Here is a 24,357-nt window from a genome sequence, read left to right as displayed (position 1 = left end):
TTCATGCTGTTTTGGCCATCGTAATGAACTTTTCTTGATACATTTTATAATGAACGAGAAAAGCATCATCACCGCTAGGTGGATTAATCTGTTTTTTTTTCTCTAGGAATTTGTTTATGACAAATAGCTTATAGCCGACTCTCAGTCGTAAAAATTTCCAGTCCGAAAGATTCCATCGACCTGACCGGGAATCGAACTCATCTTCTTAGACTTTGTAATGCCGTACCATCACCGAATAGCTATCTGAGGTCAAGGTCTGGTTTTGCACCACCTTCTGCTATTTATGCTGCCGTGCTATCTACACGTATAAATTTATGCTATAAATGCAGCAATTTAATTAGTATAATGCCTTCAACCATTATTGGAGAAAAAAACCAACTTTAACCAGGAGAAAAAAACCATTATTGATAATATTGTTTGTAGATAGAAATATTAGGATAATCAAATATTTAAACAAATCATTGCGAAGTTGCCTCAATGCAAACCTGATTGACATAATGTTGAGTGATTACTGATACAGAAGCATGCTGCTGTGTTCCGACTTTCTTCTACGCTTTTCCATGTTCCTTTCCGAAGCGTTATCAGTATAATTCTCAATACGAATGAAGACCAAACGGAATTGATAAGACACCGGAGTAAATGTATGTTTATTATAAGCCCCTTTTAGAGATTAAGGATTTTAGTGGTAATTCAGCATTGTTCGGAGTCAGTTGCTTTCCATTTGTAGTGGCCCATCACTCGGGTGTGCAAATTATAGTGTAAATTATAGTAACAAAGAGTGTGTCGCGCACAATGACAGAAATAAAGTCTACTATTAGAGAGCAGAACGCCGCTCAGCAGCAGGGTACTAATGATACGGGCCTTAGTAGCAGTCCACATCAGAACAATTCATCGATTAATGCAAACCCGAGAAAACAGCTTAGGAAACAAACAAGTGCCCTAGATAACATAGCTTTTCATCTTGGAATAAAAAAGGTGGATAGTGAATATGTCGACGATCGGAACCTTTTTGTAACACTTCTACGTGAGTTGATAGTTATAGTGTTCTGTTAAATTATGATTACCTTTACTGTAGTAAACTACACAATTGTATGTAGCTTCAAACGCTCTAAAGAATATTTTGAGTTTTTCGGAGTACATACTTCATATGCAAAATCAATTACAAGTCGACATGGAGACTTGAAGCACAGCCTACATGTCTTATCGTTGTATTCATTGTCAATCCAGAAATTTTGCTGTAGGTCATTGAAGTCGCTTCAAATGGTTTTACTATGGTGTTATTGCCTATATACAATTGTCTTCAAATATCGCCAAGTGAACTGTTTCATTCTTATTTTAAAAAAATCATCTCATCGAGAACGGACATGAATTAGGCACCAATTTATATCGGACTTATCGTAGCAGCCAAATTCTGACTATCGATTGAACATGTTTTGCTGCTAAGTAGCCGAGTATTTTGTTAGTAAAAGATAAGTAGAAATGCTTAAATTGCTCCTACCATGATTCACTCAGCTAAGCCAATTTCTAAGAGCTTAAATAAGTTTCAAGCGATAAATTGCTAAAAAAATTATTTGTGTCATTTCCTTATTTGTTCATGTAGAAATAAAAAAAATCGTGTAATCTGCAAGGAGTTCCAAGTGAAAATAGTTGGAAATTTAATCTAAAATAATTTAGTATTTTTCCAAGAAATTATTTCGAATTTCAACGGAATTTCAAAAAGATAGTCTCTGGTATTTGGAAGGGAATTTTTCTGGAAAATGCGGGAATATTTTCGGAATTTCCGCGAGGAAATCTTTGGACATTCACGGGAAGATCTTCGGAAATTTCACTGTAATTTGTGTGGGATTGCTGATGGAAATTCTTTAGAATTATAAATGGTAAATCTTCGGAATTTCCAGTAGATTGTTGAAAATTTACACCAGAAATTATTTGTATTACCTGCCAAAAATTCTTCGAGTTCCCATAAACAATCTTCACAATTCCCACAGGTAATCCGAATTTTTAAAGAGAAATTCACTGAAATTAGCACTGGAAATTCTTTGGTCTTCTACAAATTTGAACCGGCGTGGAAAAATATGGGTCAGCTGCATGACAGATTTTAAGCAGTGGTGCGCCGACGCAAAAATGTCGGTGGCAGGAAGAACTCCAGAGTTTATTATAAAGAGTTGTGCAAAGAGTGAAGCCACATCTACCTATTGAACTACCAAACCGTCTACCTATCGAGCAAAGTAAACAAATGCTTGTTGGTTAGGCGGAAATATTGTTAATTAAGACACAACTTAAAAACACTTCAGCATTCCCCCCCCCCCACAAAGTACCAAAAGAAACTTACTTGTTTGCTCTCGGTGGGTATCTTGGTTATCGAATTTAAAAGCTGTAGAAGTGAACACTCCTGTAAAGTCACTTGAAGGGTTGAACAGAAATAAAAGTTGCCAACATAATAACAATCAGAATCAGTGCAAGCAGATCCTTTCGCAACTTTACTATTATAAACTTTGGTGCACGCCGCTAGGAGTAATCGAATCAACCGGCATTTCCATTAACAGGAATCGAGATCTTGTTTCAGCAGTCTTGAACAGAAGGTTGAAATTGATTTCATTTTGAATTGAATTTTGTTTAGTTTCAAATTTGGTGAATTTGAATAACTGAATTACTTAACACATGGTCGATCTTCATTTTACTTCGAAAAGCACAATACATATGACATTTTGTAAAATTTGGAAAAGTCTGCGTAGACTTTAAGAGGGGGATCTGTTTTGAGAAAGTCTACGAAAGTCTGTTGGTGGGGAGGGGGGTTTGATAATGTTAAAATTTGGTCCACGTGGTATGCGGACAGCCCCCTGTTGAAATAATATAATACATACCTACGCCACATACCGGTGAAAGAACTTGTGCGCGCATTGCTTGTTATCAAGAATATATGATTATCTCGTTTTGTGTTACGACCTTTCCTTATCAAATATTCTATAGTGAATAGTATGAAAACGCATGTTCTGCACAAGTAGAATATAAACTTGCGTATCTTATCGTAATATTTCTATACGAAAATGGACATTCATGTGTGTGGAAACGACTGATTCTATTTGCGTGAATTACAATGATGATACAGTTTTCCTCATGCATGATTTTATTTAGATTGATAAAGATGCCATCTACGTTCATCTCCTTCTTGCGTAACACGTGATATCTTTGTTATATTTGTTTGTTTTAAAATCACAAAAAGATTTTAAGTTGTTGGTTCTGATTATTTAAAGAGTGCTTTGATAATAGGTTGTATGTCCAAAAAAACTTGAGTTGGACTCAGCATCAGGGTAGAAATATTTCACAGTCAATGCAGTTAAAAATATATCTCAGTATAATCTGCAGTCGCCTTCATCGCCGCCGTGGTGAGTGCGACTGGGTGCAGCCGAAAAATCATTTCCAACACCGACCATTTAATTTCGCATTCAGCCACTCACAAGTCGCTGTGAAAGGCTGCTCAGTTGGCGCCTTACTGTATGACTGTGAGTGGCCCATTTAAACGCGTGGAGAATTTCTTCAATTTGCTGGGCGAATGTGTACATTTTGCTGTGGTAAATTTAATCTTCCCTGGCCCATTTAAACGCGTGGAGATTTTTTTCAATTTGCTGGGCGAATGTGTACATTTTGCTGTGGTAAATTTAATCTTCGCGGCGCAGTGGGTGATGTGAGTTCTGTTGTTTACTTTTCTGCCTCTCCGGGAATGTGAGGTTGATTTCAAAGCAGGAAGAAAATGAAAACATGATCTAAAAAACATCACCTTCATCCAGTGCTTCCGAGAATTTACAACCCTGCTCAGCATATATGTATGTACCTAATTTTGTTCAAATCGGTCCTGTTCTGGAAGCTACACTGAATTGTTCGTTTTCGACACAATACTCTTCCACCACACCCTCACCTTTTCTTATTGATCCTTCCACCCTATGTATAATTTCCCTCAAATGCTTAATTTTAATAATGTTTCTCAACATTACTATACTTAGTGATCTCGTTACGATCTTTGTCTGGATCCGTGTCTTCGTTTTCACGTGGAAGCCGTTTGCGGAAGTAAAACTTCGAAAAGTGGTGGTAATCCTCGAAGGATCTTCTTCTTCTTCTTATTGGCATTACATCCCCACACTGGGACAGAGCCGCCTCGCAGCTTAGTGATCATTAAGCACTTCCACAGTTATTAAGTGCGAAGTTTCTAAGCCAGGTTACCATTTTTGCATTCGTATATCATGAGGCTAACACGATGATACTTTTTTATGCCCAGGGAAGTCGAGATAATTTCCGAATCGAACCCAGCCACCCTCAGCATGGTCTTGCTTTGTAGCCGCGCGTATTACCGCACGGCTAAGGAGTGCCCTAATCTTCCAAGGATACAGATACAACCTTTAGATGGTCTCCACGCTCTACCATGAGCAGTAATAAAAACAAGAGGAATGGGTAAATTCTCCAATTCCTTCAACAAAACAAGGTATCAAGACCGTCCTGCCTAAGAGCGTGAAAATGGACGAAAACTGGATACTTTAGAAATTCATTCTCACCCAAACTCTTCTACTACTACTACTTCAGTTTGATTTGATTGATGACGAAGTTGGGCAAATTGAATCTACACTCAGCGAATCTATCTAAAAAATAAATTCATAACTTACGCCTTATGAATCTTTGACTGATTATTCAAACAACAGTGCTTGTCTACATGCCGGCCTTCTAACATCGACGAACTTGGTTTGAACCTAGCCTGCCGCGGTGTCAGGCCATTTGGCCGAATGCCGTTTGGCCGAACGCCATTTGGCCGAATGCCGTTTGGCCGAATAGTTAAAAAATTTACCTCAAATTACAAGTAGCAAAGATTGAGAAATGAAACATGAGTAATGAGAAGTAAGAAGTGAGAAGTGAAATGTGAAAAGTGGAAAGAAAAAAGTGAACAGAGAACTTCTTCCTTCTTCTATCTTCTCCTTCTTCCTTCTTCTTTCTTCTCCTTCTTCCTTCTTCTTCCTCCTTTTCCCTTTTCTCTTCTCCTTCTTCCTTCTTCCGTCTTTCTTTTTCCTTCTTCGTTTTTTTCTTTTTCCTTCCTTTTTCTTTCTTCCTTCTTCATTCCCCTTTCATTCTTCTTTCTACTTCCTTCTAATTCCTTCCCCCTTCTCCCTTTTTTCTTCTTCCTTCTTCATTATTTCTATTCCTTCTCTCTTCTTCTCTCTTCCTTCTTCCTTCTTCCTTCTTCCTTATTTCTTCTTCTTTCTTCCTGCTTCCTTTTTCCTTCTTTCTTCTTCCTTCTCTCTTCTTCCTTCTTCCTTCTTCCGTCTTCCTTCTTCCATCTTCCTTCTTCTTTCTTCTTTTATCCTTCTTCCTTCTTCCATCTTCCATCTTCCATCTTCCATCTTCCTTCTTCCTTCTTCCTTCTTCCTTCTTCCTTCTTCCTTCTTCCTTCTTCCTTCTTCCTTCTTCCTTCTTCCTTCTTCCTTCTTCCTTCTTCCTTCTTCCTTCTTCCTTCTTCCTTCTTCCTTCTTCCTTCTTCCTTCTTCCTTCTTCCTTCTTCCTTCTTCCTTCTTCCTTCTTCTTTCTTCCTTCTTTCTTCTTCCTTCTTCCTCTTCCTTCTTCTTTCTTCCTTCTTCCTTCTTCCTTCTTCCTTCTTCCTTCTTTTTTCTTCCTTCTTCCTTCTTCCTTCTTTTTTCTTCCTTCTTCCTTCTTCCTTCTTCCTTCTTTCTTCTTCCTTCTTCCTTCTTCCTTCTTCCTTCTTCCTTCTTCCTTCTTCCTTCTTCTTTCTTCCTTCTTCCTTCTTCCTTCTTTTTTCTTCCTTCTTACTTCTTCCTTCTTCCTTCTTCTTTTATCCTTCTTCCTTCTTCCTACTTCCTTCTTCCTTCTTTTTTCTTCCTTCTTTTTTCTTCCTTCTCCCTTCCTCCTTCTTCCTTCTTCTTTTATCCTTCTTCCTTCTTCCTTCTTCCTCTTCCTTATTTTTTTATCCTTCTTCCTTCTTCCATCTTCCATCTTCCTTCCTCTTTCTTTCTTCTTCCTTCTGTTTTCTTCCTTCTTCCTTCTCCCTTCTTCCTTCTCCCTTCTTCCTTCTTTCTTCTTCCTTCTTCCTTCTTCCTTATTCCTTCTTCCTTCTTTCTTCTTCCTTCTTCTTTTATCCTTCTTCCTTCTTCCAGCTTTCTTCTTTCTTCTTCCTTCTTCCTTCTTCTCTCTTCCTTCTTCCTGCTTCCTTCTTCCTTCTTCCTTCTCCCTTCTTCCTTCTTCCTTCTTCCTTCTTCCTTCTTCTTTCTTCCTTCTTCCTTCTTCTTTCTTCCTTCTTCCTTCTTCCTTCTTCCTTCTTCCTTCTTCCTTTTTCCTTTTTCCTTCTTCCTTCTTCCTTCTTCCGTCTTCTTTTATCCTTCTTCCTTCTTCCTTCTTCCGTCTTCCATTTTCCTTCTTCCTTCTTCCGTCTTCCATTTTCCTTTTTCTTCCTTCTTCCTTCTTCTTTCTTCCTTCTTTCTTCTTCCTTCTTCCTTCTTCCTTCTTCTTTCTTCCTTCTTCCTTCTTCCTTCTTCCTTCTTCCTTCTTTTTTCTTCCTTCTTCCTTCTTCCTTCTTTTTTCTTCCTTCTTACTTCTTCCTTCTTCCTTCTTTCTTCTTCCTTCTTCCTTCTTCCTTCTTCCTTCTTCCTTCTTCTTTCTTCCTTCTTCCTTCTTCCTTCTTTTTTCTTCCTTCTTACTTCTTCCTTCTTCCTTCTTCTTTTATCCTTCTTCCTTCTTCCTACTTCCTTCTTCCTTCTTTTTTCTTCCTTCTCCCTTCCTCCTTCTTCCTTCTTCTTTTATCCTTCTTCCTTCTTCCGTCTTCCTTCTTCCTTCTTCCTTCTTCCTCTTCCTTATTTTTTCATCCTTCTTCCTTCTTCCATCTTCCATCTTCCTTCCTCTTTCTTCCTTCTTCCTTCTGTTTTCTTCCTTCTTCCTTCTCCCTTCTTCCTTCTTTCTTCTTCCTTCTTCCTTCTTCCTTATTCCTTCTTCCTTCTTTCTTCTTCCTTCTTCTTTTATCCTTCTTCCTTCTTCCAGCTTTCTTCTTTCTTCTTCCTTCTTCTCTCTTCCTTCTTCCTGCTTCCTTCTTCCTTCTTCCTTCTCCCTTCTTCCTTCTTCCTTCTTCCTTCTTCCTAGTTCCTTCTTCTTTCTTCCTTCTTCCTTCTTCTTTCTTCCTTCTTCCTTCTTCCTTCTTCCTTCTTCCTTCTTCCTTTTTCCTTTTTCCTTCTTCCTTCTTCCTTCTTCCGTCTTCTTTTATCCTTCTTCCTTCTTCCGTCTTCCATTTTCCTTCTTCCTTCTTCCGTCTTCCATTTTCCTTCTTCCTTCTTCCTTCTTCCTTCTTCCTACTTCCTTTTTTTCTTCCTTCTTCTTTCTTCCTTCTTCCTTCTTCCTTCTTCCTTCTTCCTTCTTCCTTCTTCCTTCTTCCTTCTTCCTTCTTCCTTCTTCCTTCTTTCTTCTTCTTTTTTCCTTCTTGAGTCTTCTATCTTCCATCTTCCTTCTTTTTTCTTTATTCTTCCTACTTCTTTTGTTTTTTTTTCATTCTTGATTCTTTCTTCTTGTATGGTTCTTTCTTCTTTTCTCTTTCCTTCTTCTTCATTTATTCTTCATTCGGAGAATTTCAACTATTCGGCCAAATGGCATTCGGCCAGATGGCGTTCGGCCAAATGACCCTATCGGCCAAATGGCATTCGGCCAAACGGCATTCGGCCAAATGACCCTAAACCCCTGCCGCATTTCTCTCCTTTTTCAAAGAAAATTATATTTCATAAGGCAACATATTTTAATTCATACCGTTTCCTTGTGGAAAATTTTCATAAGGCGTTTGGTTGAAAATATTACGTCAATTTACCTTCTCTTAGCCCAAGTGATTCGATTCATATAGTGATATGTTTATTTGTTCATTAGGAAAAGGGAAAAGTCCGTTCTTTGCAGAATGGTTAGTGATTACTAACCTTACCGAATTCTCATCTTGGTGCGTCTGCTCAATGGGTGCAGTTAAAAAAAGTTGACTTGGTATTGACTTTAAACCAGCTTTTGATCACGAGATTCACGGCATTCTCCTTCACTAGCTAGGAAAACTTGGACTGTACTTGTGTGCTGGTTCGAATCGTGTCCCTCTGAATGGTTTACGAAAGTGCGAACTGGAGTATTCAGATTCCTTTCGCATTGCTTGAGAAGTACCGCAGGGTAGTAATTTATGACCATTGTTTTTTTTGTTATTCATCAATTATGCAGCGTTTGTATTGCCTATCGCTCTGCGTGTGTTTTATGCGTTGGTCGTTACAAGTAGAGAAAATTGCTTGGAATTTCAAGCTACATTGAACTCTTGAAGAGCTGGAACAAACGGAATAGTATGGAGTTCTACGAGAGGAAATGCAATATCATTACTTTTTGTAGAATGCGACGTCTCTTATAACTGCTCTTTTGTGTGGCGAAATACTTCAGCGAAAAAAATAAATCAAAAATTCTCGGTGTAAATAATAATGGATCAAGACCGGATATTTAGGTCCCACATCTTTACATGTGATTCCGAGAGCGAACAAGCAGCTTGGGTCCATGCACTGAGTACGTCACGCTCCTAGGGGGAGGGGGTTTCGAGTAGCGTGACGACAAATATTTTTTAGAGTTTTAACCTTTCCGTCCCCAACGTCTGTTTTTAAGGGCTTTCAAAAATCTAAACTGCTATAAAAATCGCATTTCTTGACCGATTCTTTTGCAACAAGTTGCATTCCATCCGGATGGATCCCAATTTTTGATTTATACTAGTTTCGAGGCTATCCACGGTACGGTTCCAGAATTATTCCAGATTCCGTTGGGGTCAGTTGTCCCCGGAATAAGTGGCCATTTACAATTTTAAGTCAAAACAGGTCGTGCGACACCTCAAACTACATGATTTCACAAAGCAATGATGCGAATGATATTTTTGGGGTTCCTGGCCCACTCGGACTCAATTTGGCCACATCGGTCACAATCCGGGGACCTTCGGAATGGCCATTTTCTAAATTGAATCAAAATAGGTCGTGTGACACCTCAAACTTCATGATTTCACAAAGCAATGATGAGAATGATATTTTTAGCGTTCCTGGCCCACTCGGATTCAATCCGGCCACATCGGTCCCAATGGGACCAACGGAATGGCCATTTTCTAAATTGATTCAAAATAGGTCGTGCGACACCTCAAACTTCATGATTTCACAAAGCAATGATGAGAATGATATTTTTAGCGTTCCTGGCCCACTCGGATTCAATCCGGCCACATCGGTCCCAATCCGGGGACCAACGGAATGGCCATTTTCTAAATTGATTCAAAATAGGTCGTGCGACACCTCAAACTTCATGATTTTACAAAGCAATGATGGGAATGATATTTTTAGGGTTCTTGACCCACTCGGATACAATCCGGCCACATCGGTCACAATCCGGGGACCAACGGAATGGCCATTTTCTAAATTGATTCAAAATAGGTCGTGCGACACCTCAAACTTCATGATTTCACAAAGCAATGATGAGAATGATATTTTTAGCGTTCCTGGCCCACTCGGGTTCAATCCGGCCTCATCGGTCCCAATCCGGGGACCAACGGAATGGCCATTTTCTAAATTGATTCAAAATAGGTCGTGCGACACCTCAAACTTCATGGTTTTACAAAGCAATGATGGGAATGATATTTTTAGGGTTCTTGACCCACTCGGATACAATCCGGCCACTTCGGTTACTATCCGGGGACCAACGGAATGGCCATTTTCTAAATTGATTCAAAATAGGTCGTGCGACACCTCAAACTTCATGATTTCACAAAGCAATGATGAGAATGATATTTTTAGGGTTCCTGGCCCACTCGGATTCAATCCGGCCACATCGGTCCCAATCCGGGGACCAACGGAATGGCCATTTTCTAAATTGATTCAAAATAGGTCGTGCGACACCTCAAACTTCATGATTCTACAAAGCAATGATGAGAATGATATTTTTGGGGTTCCTGGCCCACTCGGATTCAATCCGGCCACATTGGTCACAATCCGGAAACCAACGGAATGGCCATTTTCAAAATTGATTCAAAATAGGTCGTGCGACACTTCAAACTTCATGATTTTCCAAGCAATGATGGGAATGATATTTTAAGAGTTCCTGGCCCACTCGGATTCAATTTGGCCTCATTGGTCACAATCCAGGGACCTACGGGATGGCCATTTTCTAAATTAATTCAAAATAGGTCATGTGACACCTCAAACTACATGATTTTACAAAGCAATGATGGGAATGATACAAGGGGTAGCCAGAGTGGGCAGGTTGGGGCAAAACAACTCGAAAAGTTTCGGGCTCAAGAATTCTCCGTGGAATCCTTCTAGAAGCTCCCCTGGGAGTAAAAAGCAATCCACAAATTCCTTTGAAAATCGTTCGAAAATCCTTCCCATAAAATTGTAATTTCTCCTTATCTAGAAACCCCTCACTAAATTTGTTTTTTAGGGAATTCATGAGGAAATTCCTTGAAGATTTTTTTTCTTCTCCAATTTTTCCTTCTAGACATTTCTTTGGCTATTTTTCCAAAGAAACCTTCGGCATTTCCATCATTACATCATTACAAACGGAATTTCCTTCCAAAATTCCGCTAGAAGTTTCTTCAGAAGTTTATGACGGAAACCCTCCGATTTCGCTTCACAATTTTACTTGTAAATCTATAAGAAATTCTTTCGGAAATTCTTTTAGGAACTTCTCCGAGCATTCCTCCAAGAACTCTTCTCTTAATTCCTCCAGGTTAACTTTCAGGAGTTTTTCCGGTAATACCTGCATAAGTGTAATAGCGAAATCCTCTAGGATTTCATTCTGGAATTCTTTCCGCTATTACTTCAGAATATCCTTCAAGAATTCATCTAAAAATTTCTTTAGAAATTTATTCAGGAATTCGTCCATATATTTCCTCGGGAATTCTTCCAGGTATTTTCCCGGGAATTGCTTCAGGTACTTCTCCAGGAATACCTTCAGGAATTTCTCCCGAAATTTTTCCGCGGAATTGTCCTGGAATGCTTTCCGGACTTCACTAGAAATTCACTCCAGAATTTCATTCGGATATTAATTTGAGAGTTCCTCCAAGATATTTCTTCAGAACTATTTCCGGAAATTCATCCGGTAATTTCTTCAGCATTTCACCTGGGAATTTCTGCAATAATTTCTCCTGGTATTTTCTGGGAATTTCTTCAGATATTTATCCAGAAATTCCTTCATGAACTTCTTCAAGAATAAGTTCAGGACTTCCTTGTGAGATTTTTTTCCAGAAGTGCTTATGGGATCTCCTCCAGGAGTTTTTCCAAGAGTTCCTCTGGGAATCCCTCCAAGAACTTCACAGGGAAATCCAGGAGGATATATGGCAGGAATTTCACGGGAAATAGGATTTCGGAAGTTCCTCTAGAAATTCAACTCCGGGTATTCCAACGACTGCTCCTCTGAAAATTTCTCCGGGAGTTCCAGCAGTAGCTCCTCCGGGAATTCATTCAGGCTTTTTTTTTAGAATTTATCTACAAAATCCTCCAGAAGTTCCTCGGAGAATTTCTCTGGGAGTTGTTCTGGGAGATCTTTTGAGAACTCTTCCATGAGTTCCTCCTGGAATTCTTACCGAAGTCCATTTGGGAGTTCATCCAAGAGTTCTTACGAGAGTTACTTTAGAAATTCTTCCTGTAGTTCTATAAGAAATTCCTCCAGAAGTTCCACCGGAAGTTTCTCCGAAAAATCCTCTGATAATTTCTCCGGAAATTCCTCCAGAAATTCCTCCAGGAGCTCCTCCGGAAATTACTCAAGAAGTTCCTTCTTAGAGGAACACTCGGGGGAACTGCCGTAGAAACTTCCAGAGGGATGCTCATAGAAACTGCCGGTGGATCTCCCGGAGGAATTCTCGTAGTATCTGCCGAAAGAGCTCCCGTAAGAGCTCCCGGGGGAATTTCAGGAGGAACTCCTAGGAACTCCTAGCAGAATTCCTAGAGTGACTCCCAGAGAAGCTATTGGAAGAACTTTGGAAGGAATTTCCAGCTAAATTTCTGAAGAAGGACTAAATGATTTCCTGAAAAAAGCCTGCATGATTTCCTGGAAGAGCTACTGGTGGAACTCCCGGAGGCATTATTGAAATAACTTAAATAACCCCGAAGGAACTGCCAGTGAAACTACCAGGAGAATGCTCGAAAAAATTCTTGGATAATTCATCTTATACACAAATCTCGTCTAGCTGAAACCTTTCTAGGGGTATATAGCTGAGCTGGATCATCATCATCATCAGATGACCTCCAGGAGATTACCTTCAGGAGCTCCCAGAGAAATTCTCGGTGGAGCTTCTGGAGGATTTTCTATATAAATTCCTGAAGAAGCCTAAATGAATTCCATAAAAAATGCTTGAATGAATTCCCGGAAGAGGAACCCCCGTAGGATCTGCCGATAGAACTACCGGAATAATTCTCGGGAAAAATCCTGCAGGAACTGCCGGTGGAATTTCCGGAAGAACTCCAGGAGGAATTTTCAGAAAAACTCCTGGAGGATGTTCCAGTCGAAATCTTGAAGTTTCCACCGGAATTCTATCAGGATTTCTTTGGGAATTAATCTAGGAATTCCTTCGAAAATTCCATTGTTGATTTCATTTACGGTATAATTTCTGTATAAATTTTCGGTCCCTGGATTGTGACCGATGTGGTCGGAATTGAATCCGAGTGGGCCAGGAACCCTAAAAATATCATTCTCATCATTGCTTTGTGAAATCATGAAGTTTGAGGTGTCGCACGACCTATTTTGAATCAATTTAGAAAATGGCCATTCCGTTGGTCCCCGGATTGTGACCGATGTGGCCAGATTGAATCCGAGTGGGTCAGGAACCCTAAAAATATCATTCCCATCATTGCTTGGAAAATCATGAAGTTTGAGGTGTCGCACGACCTATTTTGAATCAATTTAGAAAATGGCCATTCCGTTGGTCCCCGGATTGTGGATTGAATCCGGGTGGGCCAGGAACCCTAAAAATATCATTCCCATCATTGCTTTGTAAAACCATGAAGTTTGAGGTGTCGCAAGACCTATTTTGAATCAATGTAGAAAATGGCCATTCCGTAGGTCCCCGGATTGAGGCCGGAATGGATCCGAGTTGGCCAGGAACCCTGAAAATATCATTCTCATCATTGCTTTGTAAAACCATGAAGTTTGAGGTGTCGCACGACCTATTTTGAATCAATTTGAAAAATGGCCATTCCGTTGGTCCCCGGATTGGGACTAATGTGGCCGGATTGAATCCGAGTTGGCCAGGAACCCTAAAAATATCATTCCCATCATTGCTTTGTAAAATCATGAAGTTTGAGGTGTCGCACGACCTATTTTGAATCAATTTAGAAAATGGCCATTCCGTAGGTCCCCGGATTGTGACCGATGTGGCCAGATTGAGTCCGAGTGGGTCAGGAACCCCAAAAATATCATTCGCATCATTGCTTTGTGAAATCATGAAGTTTGAGGTGTCGCACGACCTGTTTTGACTTAAAATTGTAAATGGCCACTTATTCCGGGGACAACTGACCCCAACGGAATCTGGAATAATTCTGGAACCGTACTGTGGATAGCCTCGAAACTAGTATAAATCAAAAATTGGGATCCATCCGGATGGAATGCAACTTGTTGCGAAAGAATCGGTCAAGAAATGCGGTTTTTACAGCAGTTTGGATTTTTGAAAGCCCTTAAAAACAGACGTTGGGGACGGAAAGGTTAATACAAAAAGTGTGAGGAAGGGGGGATGGGGGTTGAAAAGCTCCAATTTTTTGCGTAACGCACTTTATAGATCTTCCCTTGGCTTTATCTTCAAGATATACGATTAATTTCGCGATCCTCTCTGCCTCAAATTAATCTACTGTGCTACTGTTCGTGATATTTTAGAATCATCGAGGCTGGCGAGTATGTGCTAATAATTGGCATTTCATGGAAGTATTATGGATTATAAAGAAGTCAGTACTACGGTATAAGAATGCCTATCGGAAAGTGTAGTCACTTTCTTGGAGGTAGCAAATTCATCAAGATTTCCGTTCCTGGCTGAATCCAACCTGTAGAGCTTAAGTGATACTTCTGAGACGAGCAAACATGTTTTCAATTACGCTCTCCAAAAGTCAAGCGATTTAACCTGGTGGTATATCTTTCATCTATCCATGCCGGATCGCGCGCTTTTAGTGTTTCACGATGAGACGAGAAAACACTTTCCGAATAGACTATTCGCGTTTCCCAGCGAAGTCGTCTTTCGAGAAGGTACATGGCTTTTGTCGCACAGTTCTAGGACTGTAGAAAGACGATGTTGAGAGATCGCAGTGCCACCGCGGTGAACAATGTTTGTTCGTCAAGGTGAAAATACTGACGCTCGCAAAAAAAATCGTGGACGAACACGACGGAAAGCATGAGGGAAAAAGCACAAGCTCCGCAAAACTATGGAAGATGGAAGTGTGGAAGTGCACGATCTGCCGGAAAAGGTTTCCGACGAGAAGATTGTGGGATTTCTCACTGTGTTCGGGGAGGTGATTTCGTTGCGGGAATTAAAGTGGGGTGCGGGTTTCGAGTTCGGTTTGAAGATCGGAGCTGCGAGCACCACGTGAACGGCGGCCCTAGCCCGTTGTTGCCAGCACCACAAGAGCGCAGTTCATTGTCGTCGTCGATGCGGAAGAACCCACAGAGCGCCGAAGTTTTGGTGGATGTTTTTAGAAAACCTGTTAGCGCAATTCGATCGCAAATCCGAACAGCCGGCAACGAGACGGATGACTTGTCAACATCTACGAGGAGTAGCCGAAGCCGAGGTTCCCCGCCCGGCAAGAAGCAACGATACGACGACGGTAACGATGAGCAGGACGAGAACGCTCGCTCGTGTACTATCTCCACCGCCACATGGAAAACGTCATCCTCGCTGGTGATTTTAATTGCGCGCGATTCGTCCAGCCCGAATACTAGTCCACCCCTAAAACCAACGTAAAGGAGATGCGGGGCCCACGCGATGCCGGCTTTACGTACATCAATCGAAACGGGCGGTCTCGACTCGACCGTATTTACGGAAGCCTGGGACTACGGGATAAACCGCAGTTCGCCTTCACACACGTCTGCTGCTTCACATCAAAGCGCTTACGGTCAGAATATGTTTCTCTCCACTGGGACATGAGCCGGGTGTGGTTTCTGGGCCCTTCGACCGCATCTCTTTACCGATGAAACCGTTGCCGAAAACGTCGACAACGCAGAAACTATGAGATATGTATGGATTGGCTAAGCCTAAAATCAAGTCGTTTTCGAGTGGAAATTTCGATCTGTTTTTGACAAATTTGACGATACTCACCAGCATCAATTATGGCAAGCATACGTTGGCTACTACCAGCAGCTACAATTGATAACCACCATCAATCGGCTGAAAGGAGAAATGTTGGCACTAATTGAAGAAATGTTGGTTCTAATTCATTAGTTCTAGTCTCTAAAATGAGCAAGAAGTAAAGAAATAATCATTTACCACCAAAAACGGTCATACGTCGAGAAATGAGCGTACGGAAACATTAATTGTGGGGAGAAAAAATAATAAAATCATGTGCTGACTGTCGTCTGCTTGGTCGTGGCTGCTGCTGCGGCTGCCGTGTTTTTGTCTTTCTTTTACTTCGTGGCAGATTGAATGATAAAAAGAAATGTCAACCGTTCCCGTCTCTGTCGCCGAGCCTCAGGCGATAGAAATAAAGCTGTTTGATTCTGTCTTCTCGAGCCTCTATGCAGAATTAGCAGCATAAAACGAAAGAATAATAACGACGGGAACGACTTTGCCTGCAAGCGCGTTATCCTTCCGGACGACATAGAGGAGATAACAACAGCAGAGATCCTCTCTGCTATCAAGGCAAGCGCACCCAAACGATCCCCCGGTGCCGACGGGATCCCAAGAGAATTTTATCTCCGCATGTTCGACGTAATTCACCGCGAATTACACCTGCTGCTGAATGAAGCACTCACCGGCAATTTCCCGAATGCCTTCGTGAAGGGTATTATAGTGCTGGATTGCCAACCTTCGCCACCACCGTCGCACCGGTAAGCTCATCAGTTTCGATCTGGAGAACGCCTTCGACCGGGTGCGTCATTCGTTCTTGTTCGGTACCATGCGGTCGCTCGAGTTGAACGAGGAACTCATCGCTCTTCTCGCGCGCATAGCCAGTCGGTCCACATTCAGGCTGCTTATCAATGGGCACCTCTATCTCGATCGTTCGAGATCGCTCGGTCGGTGCGGCGAGGGGACCCGTTGTCAATGCATCACTTTGTTCTGTATCTCCATTCACTGATATGCAGAATAGAGCAAGCGTGTGGAGATGATTTGCTTGTGGCATATGCGGACGACATCAGCGTCATCGTCACAACAGAGACACGGATAGGAATGATCCGTGAAATATTTAACCGTTTCTGTGCAGCAACCGGCGCAAAACTAAATTTACGCAAAACAGTGTCGGCAATATCATCGATATTCAGTGGCTGCAAACGGCAAATGTCGTCAAAATTCTAGGTATCATCTTCGCGAACTCGATACGATTGATGACGACGTTGAATTGGAATGCGATGATGGGGAAGTTCTCCTAACAAATGTGGCTTCAGGCTTATCGCACTCTGACGTTACACCAGAAGGTTAATTACCTTCTTAGGGCCGATGCCCACGTAGCGTTTTTTCAATGTTGCGTGCACGTGGCGTTGAAAAAACGCAGGTGTGCATCGATGCGGCGACGCTGCGTTACCGCTTTTTCCCGATGCACACATGCGTCCTTTTAACGCCGTGTGTACGCAGCGTTGAAAAGACGCTACTTGGGCATCGGGCTTTAAACACTTTCGGCACCGCAAAACTATGGTACCTCTCATCGGTGCTGCCTCCACTGAACCTACACGTAGCGAAGAAAACGTCGACGATGGGTACGTTCCTGTGGAGGGGTATTATCGCCCGCGTGCCGCTGATGCAATTGGTTCGGAAACAGGAACACAGGGATTCAAATCTTGACGATCGACTGGCTCCGCGCGTGGCAAAACATTGGATACAAACAAACAGCTGTCTTCAATCCATGGTTCGCAACTCTATCTGTTTGTGAATGGAAAGATCGAGCATCGGAAGCTGCTTCATACAATGCAGGGAGTAGCAGACGACAGCTGCACCCATTGCGGGAACCATTTACAAGAAACGCTCCAGCACAAATTTTGCTCTTGTTCTCGTGTTGGCCCGACTTCGACAGTCCTACAGCAGATAATATCAGGGCTAATGAATGGATGGAAAAGATTCTTTTACGAAGAGTAAAGAGGTGAACAAACGAAAAAGAGTGGAGATCTTACGAATGTTAACAAATTACCTCAACTTTTTTTAATTTAAGTAACGATGCTATGAATGTAAACTCATTAGTCTTCCACTTAGACGTACATCTTTAAAATTGTAATAACTTTTAATTGTAAATGAACTACAAATAAACAAAATTTTGAACCACAAAAAAAACTTCAATTAAAATTTTTATTACGTTTACATTAACTTTTATTGTAACCTGCATGAAATTCTCGTAGAATCTGCATGTAGCTTCAAAAAATTTACTTTACTTTCAAATTGATGGATAGGCTCCTGTTGTTAATTTTTTATCTACTGTTTCTAATTTTTTTTTCCTTTCAGTTCTTGGTGTATTAGTGATACTTTTTATTGCCAGCGTGACTGGTTTTTTTGTTATGTGGTTTACAGATATATACGACAACTCACTGTTGGAGGTAAAACGATGCTTCTCAATGGCACTTCACAAGTAATATTTTGTTTTTATTTATTTTTAGAACCTTAAGTTAAGTTACAACTCAACAGCAGCTGAATGGTGGGAAAAACCGCCTGTCAATCCTCTACTGAAGGTACACATATTCAATTACACCAACATGGAGGATTTTTTTAACGGGAAGACAGATAAACTTAAAGTTGAAGATTTGGGTCCCTATGTGTACCATGAAACTGCGGAAAAAGTGAACGTAACCTACCATGGCGATGGTACAATATCATACAAAGTAAGTGTAACTGTAAATTCCTAGGTAGCACGAATATTGTAGTACACCCACCGTATGGCCGGGTTAAGAACCTTACAAGAACGCTATGGTGTAGAAATAGGTTTAGACCATTGCTTGGTTCGGTTTGTTTGATCCGGGACTTTTCCCAACCCTAGGTTATTTGAGCTGTTGAAGCGGGCCTTGATTGACATTTTATTCCTGTGAATCCTTTGTGTGAATCCTTTTTTTAAATGTACTTATAAGGACATTTCATTCTACATGTTTTATCGCCTTTGCTGATTTTTAGCCTATAGTACCGTTTTTGCAGTAGAGGACACGAGAAAAAAATTTACCACCATAGCATCTTTTCGAATTTACTTACTTATGGATCCTGTACACCTCCGGTGGTGCAAAGGGCCGACTTGAAAGATCTCCATCCTGAGCGATGCCCGGCTATCGCTTTAACCTGTTGCCAGGTTAGATTTCGGTCGACTTCTTTTATTTATTTATTGAGGCTTCTCCGCCATGAGCCTCTGGGTCTGCCTCTGCTGCGATGTCCCGCTGGGTTCCAGTCTAATGCTTGCTTACAGATTTCGTTTCCGCCCCTACGTAGAGTGTGGCCGACCCAGCCCCACTTCCGATCCCGAATTTCTGTTGTTATCGGCCTCTGGTGACAACGACGATGGAGCTCGTTGTTTGAGATCCAGTTGTGAGGCCACCAGGCCCGAATTATATACCGCAGGCATCTGTTAATGAACACCTGCAGCCGTTGAGTGTTCTCCACTGATACACACCATGTTTCGCTAGCGTATAACAGCACAGATTTCACGTTAGAGTTGAAAATTCGTATTTTGGTGCGTTCACTTATCTGCCTGTTTTTCCAGATATTTCTTAAACTCGCAAAGGCAGCCCTTGCTTTCTTGATCCGTGCGCCTATGTCGATCTTGGTGCCGCCGTCTGACGCCATTTGGCTACCAAGATATTGGAAGCTTTCAACATTCTCCACTGGTTGCCCGGCTACTGTGAAACTGGAAGGAGTCACCGTGTTTACATCCAACGATTTGGTTTTGTTGACGTTGATGACTAAACCTGCCGAGGAGGAGCGATCGGCAAGGTCGTTGAGCTTACTCTGCATATCAGAGCACCGTTGCGCGAGTAGTGCAACGTCATCCGCCAATTCGAAGTTGTTTAGGTGCTCCATGGTTATAGGCTGCCATAACAGCCCGCGGTTTGGTTCACGGTCAATCGCATCTACCAGAATCTCATCGATTACGATGAGGAACAGTAACGGTGATAGAATACATCCTTGCCTCACACCAGCTACGACCCGGATAGGGTCGGACAGGACCCCATTGTGCAGCACTCTACACGAAAAGGCCTCGTACTGTGCTTCGATGAGGCCGATGATTTTCTCAGGAACCCCCTTGCGTCTCAGGGCGCCCCACATATTCTCGTGATTGAGACGGTCGAAAGCTTTTTCGTAGTCAATGAATACAAAGTAAAGGGACTCTTGGAATTCGTTGACCTGCTCCAAAATGATGCGGAGCGTGACAATATGGTCCACACAGGATCTTCCGGCACGGAATCCGGCTTGCTGCCGCCGGAGAGTCGCATCGATCTTCTCCTGAATCCGGGCTAGGATAATTTTGCACAGAACTTTGAGAACGGCACACAGCAACATAATGCCTCGCCAGTTATCGCATACAGTCAGGTCACCCTTTTTGGGCACCTTCATTAAGATACCTTGCATCCAGTCGACCGGGAAAGTTGAGGTGTCCCAGATATTACGAAATAAACGATGCAGTAGTTGAGCGGATGTCATGGGGTCAGCTTTGAGCATCTCGGCTGATATGCGGTCGACCCATGGGACTTTATTCGATTTCATGCTTTGGATGGCTGTTTGAATTTCTTGCAGTGATGGAGCTTCGGTATTGACGCGTGTTATACGTCGGATCGAATTTGTTGCCAAAAAACATTCTAAGTTGTTTTCCCAAATGATCATATGTCGGCCGATTATGTAATGTTATTCTTATGTTTTTCATGCGCGAGGTTTATTGTTCATTAGAACTTGTCATATCAAATAACGAAAAGGGGTTTGAGAAAAACTCTATTTGGAATTTGAGCAGCATCTGCTCGAAATTCTAAACAAAATTAGTTCGAAACTCTAAACAGAATCCGTCTGGAATTGAGAACAGTATCCTTTCGGAATTCTAAACATAAACCGTTGGAGATTCTGAATAGAATCCATTCGGGACTCTGAACAAAATCCGTTAGAATTCTAAAGAGAATTTGCGATTTTGAACAAAATTCCGGTCTAGATTCGGAGCAGAATCTTTTCGGATTTTTTTTGAAATTTTAAACAGGGTTCGTTTATGATTCTGTTTGAGATTCTGAACAGTATCCGTTTGAAGGTACTGAACATAATCTTTTTCCGATTATTTCTACTTGTAGTTCAACCTTTAATTCCTTCAAATCTGCAAAATAATATTATCATAATCCGGGGCAATATCATCGAAGTATATTTACTGTCGGCCCACCACAACATCAAGTTATGAATTTCATGAATCATAATGATAAAACTACCCATGATATACGAATCGTGCTTCAACAACATAATGATATGAACTTGACAGGTTCCCGAGTACACCGAAATATTGGGAACGACTTTTTCTATAATATTGCCTATCCGGAATAAACTTAGAACACTTTTTATACCGGGTTGGGTTGGGTTTTTTTTTTCAGATACAGGCAAATAACCCAACTTCGGAAGTAGTGCGCTGGATTCGCTTAAAGATGCACTAAACAACGCATCAATTAGTTTGACAGAAAAAACTTCGGATGAAAGTTTGGTATTCTCCCTCCGGAGGTGAGCCAGTCAAGGGCTGAAAGCCTCCCTAATAAAGATACAAAACAAAAAAAAGTTTGGTTCGGAAGTCCCGTCTTCCGAATTCTAAGTTGGTGCTACGCCGACAATACAATGCTTATCAATGGGCTACATGTAGTGTATTCTCGGAAAATCTTCGCGGGCCGCAGGAAATGGCTCAAAGGGCCGCATGAGGCCCGGGGGGCGCGCTTTGGGGATCACTGTATACTATAGATGAAAACTTCCGAAGGAAGGGTCGAAAACACGAAACAAAACATCTTTGTTCATATTTTTTGTAAAAAACGTCTCAAAATTTGTTTTATGGATATGTGCATAAAAATGCAGAAGAATTCAATAAAATACTATTTTTTTCAGGAACTTCGGTCATATCAATTTCTGGCGAATCAATCAACTGGGATGCAGTACGACAAAGTTGTGGTGCCCAATATACCAATGATAACGGCAATTTCGCAAAGTGCTGAAGCATCTTTAATCAAAAAAATGGTTTTGAATACCGCTCTATCTGGTGTCGAGGCAAGGGCCTTTAAGATCTTACCTGTTGATTCATTTCTCTGGGGGTATGAAGATGAACTATTAAATTTAGCCCAAAAATTCTCATTCGACAGTGAAATATCATTTTCGAAATTCGGTATACTAATGACGGTCAGTAATTATGATTTAATAAGGACCCTTAATGTAAATAACACTAACTCTTGTTTTAGCGTAATGGCACGAGTTCCGAAACATTTAGAATATACTCTGGAGAAACAGACTTGAAGCAGCTTGCAATTATTAAAGATTTAAATGGAAAGTCATCAATGAATTTATGGACGACTGATGAATGCAACCGTGTGGACGGAACTGATGGATCACAATTTCCTCCCCATCTAATGGATAAACGACAAACTTTATATGTTTTTATTAAGTCATTGTGCCGTAAATTTCCACTTCGATATGAGAAAGAAGTTACTTTATTCGATGGAATTCCTGCGTGGCGTTACAATGCACCCACAGATGTCTTTGCTCATCCCAGTATTAATGCAGACAATCAGTGCTTTTGCCATTTGGGTTCTGCGTCATGTCCGCCAAGTGGTCTCCTCAATGCTACCTTGTGTTCTTATGGAGCTCCTATATACGCATCGTTTCCTCATTTTTATACCGGTGATAGGAAGCTTCTTGAAACAGTAGATGGCTTAGATCCTCAACGAGAGAAACATGAAACATTTGCTGATATTCATCCAAGATTGGCCTTTCCTATAGATGGAGCTTCCAGGTTTCAAATCAATATTCAAGTGAGGAAAGCTTCGTATATATCAGGTATTTGAGCGTCAGTGCTTGTTAGTGAAACAGAGCTTATATTGATACGAAAATTTTACACTTTCAGGTTTAGAGCCATTTGATGACGATCAAATACTGCCTGTCATTTGGTTGGAAGTGGTACCCGGACATATATCTGAAGAATTGCGGAACATGATCTATCACAGTACATTTAGTGCAAATGCGATACAGTTTTCGTTCAAATATGGATCGTTGCTCATCTGTGTGACCACATTTGCCCTTCTAGCGATGACCTGCTACTTCCGAACGAAAAATCCCGACGGTATAGATGTCAATAAGCCAGAAGATCAACCTATCGTGAAACTCAATTCAATGAACGAAATACGATCTTAGCAATCATGACAATAGTTCCATCTCGTTGTTCTGCATGTACATAAACCAATGTAATAGTTAGACTATCGCTTTATTGACAATGTAGAATCTTTTAATTATGGATTAATTGATTATAATAAATTAATTCATGAAAATCATGTGCAATTTTCACTTATTTGTGTTGTTCAGATGAGATGCCAGCTATTAGAAATAGTAAAACAACACAACGTATAAATTGAAATATAGTACAATTAAAATAAATATTTTTTTTCCATATCACTTTGTATTTTTGAAGCTTTATTACTGTCACCTTCCAAACTAAAAATAAAAATCCACAGACAAAAGTGATCAAAGATTTTGCTCATGCATTGTCATAGATTTAATCACCAGATAGTTGAGACTTGGGATCTTCCTATACTGATAGCTCCAGGAGTAAATCGCAAAATTGAAAGAACTAATTATTCTACCGAGCGGTGATAAAGCTTTTCTCGTGCGTTTAATGTTGTGTACAACCTCATTGCAATGTATACTAACTCCAGACACGCTTTGTGATTTTGCAAACCACAACCCGTTTTTCAGCGGTCTTCCAGACGCGCTTTGTGATTATCCAAATAACAATCCATTTTCCAGCGGTCTTACAGACGCGCTTTGTGATTTTCCAGACCACAATCCATTTTCCGGCGGTCTTTCAGATGCGCTTCTTTTTTTAAATAACTTATTTATTTGAAAGGCTCAAACGGCCGGAGGCTTTACGGAGCCGAAATATAACCATATAAAAATGTATAATAAAAAAAAACACTTTTTGGACTTTCCACTAGTTGCGCAGTCGTTCTGGGAACCCTGGCTAGAGCACATCTTTTTTCTCTCTTTCGTGTGCCTTGTTGACATCCATCACTTGTCATTGCCATCAGCTGCGTGTGGCAATATATTATTGCTCTCATCTCCGTTGCCGTCATCGTCACTGCTATTCGTTTGCCTTGTGATTTTTATTTAAACCATCACATATTTTAACACATTAGCACATTACCCACTTCAATTCAACTCAGCTTTTGAAATCTGTGTCAGGATCCAAGAAATAACCTGGCAGGATCTCCAAAATGTGTAGCCCCAAAAGACCGGAGTGAAATGCGATGACATTCGCTCTCCATGGATGAGTGTTGTAACCGTTAAGTTACATATTTCATAGATTTTATTTCAATTTGTGTGTCTTGTCTTGAAACTGTTGAGTTGATTTTAGAAATTGTTTTAAATTTAGTAGGAATAGTCAAAATATGTTAATGTAAACCTTGTTTATGTAAAAGTTATTTATGTTAAAAAAATGTAGTTGGAAAATTTTATAATGTAAAAATTGTGTACAGCCTAAATTGTTAATGTGAGAATTGTAAAATAAAATAATGGGCAAGTGATGATGGGTGATGATAATCAACTGTGGTACAAAGGGGGAGAAGGACATGTTGGTCGACATGTAAGAAGTGGATAAGGTTAATCGAAGCATGAACGAGGGGGGGGGGGAACTCGATGGAAAAGGTAAAGGTCTGCATACCTCTAGGGTACAGATTACTAGTCATTAGGAAATTGGCGTCCGTGCAAGTAAGCCGTGAGAGAGAGTGCCTAGAGTAGAGTCTCAGTGAATTTTAAATAGAAGTGAACGACATCTTGTGGCCCCTAATAGTTCGTTCAGGTAACTTGAACTACTAGAAAAGCCCGGAGGAAAAGTTTTAAAACTTTCTGGTCCATAGGACCTCTATTCGTTTATTTCATTCGCTTGATTAGCGACCTCACGCAGCACGATCGACCGAGTCAACGTCCGCGTCGGATCTCGGTCTAATTATCAAGGATTTCTGACACAG

General features: G+C 41.0%; 1 protein-coding gene and 1 pseudogene across 1 annotated transcript; one reads left to right on the top strand and one right to left on the bottom strand.

The window, feature by feature from the left end:
• Positions 1–692: 692 nt before the first annotated feature.
• On the top strand, positions 693–22,783 carry LOC134211748 (lysosome membrane protein 2). The gene is made up of 6 exons (XM_062688929.1): positions 693–1,024; positions 17,642–17,733; positions 17,794–18,015; positions 21,233–21,520; positions 21,580–22,174; positions 22,242–22,783. The coding sequence occupies exons 1-6, from the start codon at positions 793–795 to the stop codon at positions 22,526–22,528; spliced, it is 1,716 nt and encodes a 571-aa protein (XP_062544913.1). The 5' UTR covers positions 693–792; the 3' UTR covers positions 22,529–22,783.
• Positions 5,273–7,562, bottom strand: LOC134211749 (trichohyalin-like; annotated as a pseudogene).
• Positions 22,784–24,357: the final 1,574 nt, after the last annotated feature.

Source organism: Armigeres subalbatus, chromosome 2 (genome assembly GCF_024139115.2).
Source record: "Armigeres subalbatus isolate Guangzhou_Male chromosome 2, GZ_Asu_2, whole genome shotgun sequence".
Taxonomy (NCBI): domain Eukaryota; kingdom Metazoa; phylum Arthropoda; class Insecta; order Diptera; family Culicidae; genus Armigeres; species Armigeres subalbatus.
The sequence above is the reverse complement of the archived record's forward strand: the minus strand, read 5'-3'. Positions and strand labels throughout refer to the sequence as shown.

Coding starts and splice junctions, on each gene's coding strand:
- LOC134211748 (XM_062688929.1), top strand. CDS start 793: ATGACAGAAATAAAGTCTACTATTAGAGAGCAGAACGCCGCTCAGCAG. Junction 21,521..21,579: donor AATTCGGTATACTAATGACG/GTCAGTAATTAT, acceptor CTCTTGTTTTAG/CGTAATGGCACGAGTTCCGA. Junction 22,175..22,241: donor GAAAGCTTCGTATATATCAG/GTATTTGAGCGT, acceptor TTACACTTTCAG/GTTTAGAGCCATTTGATGAC.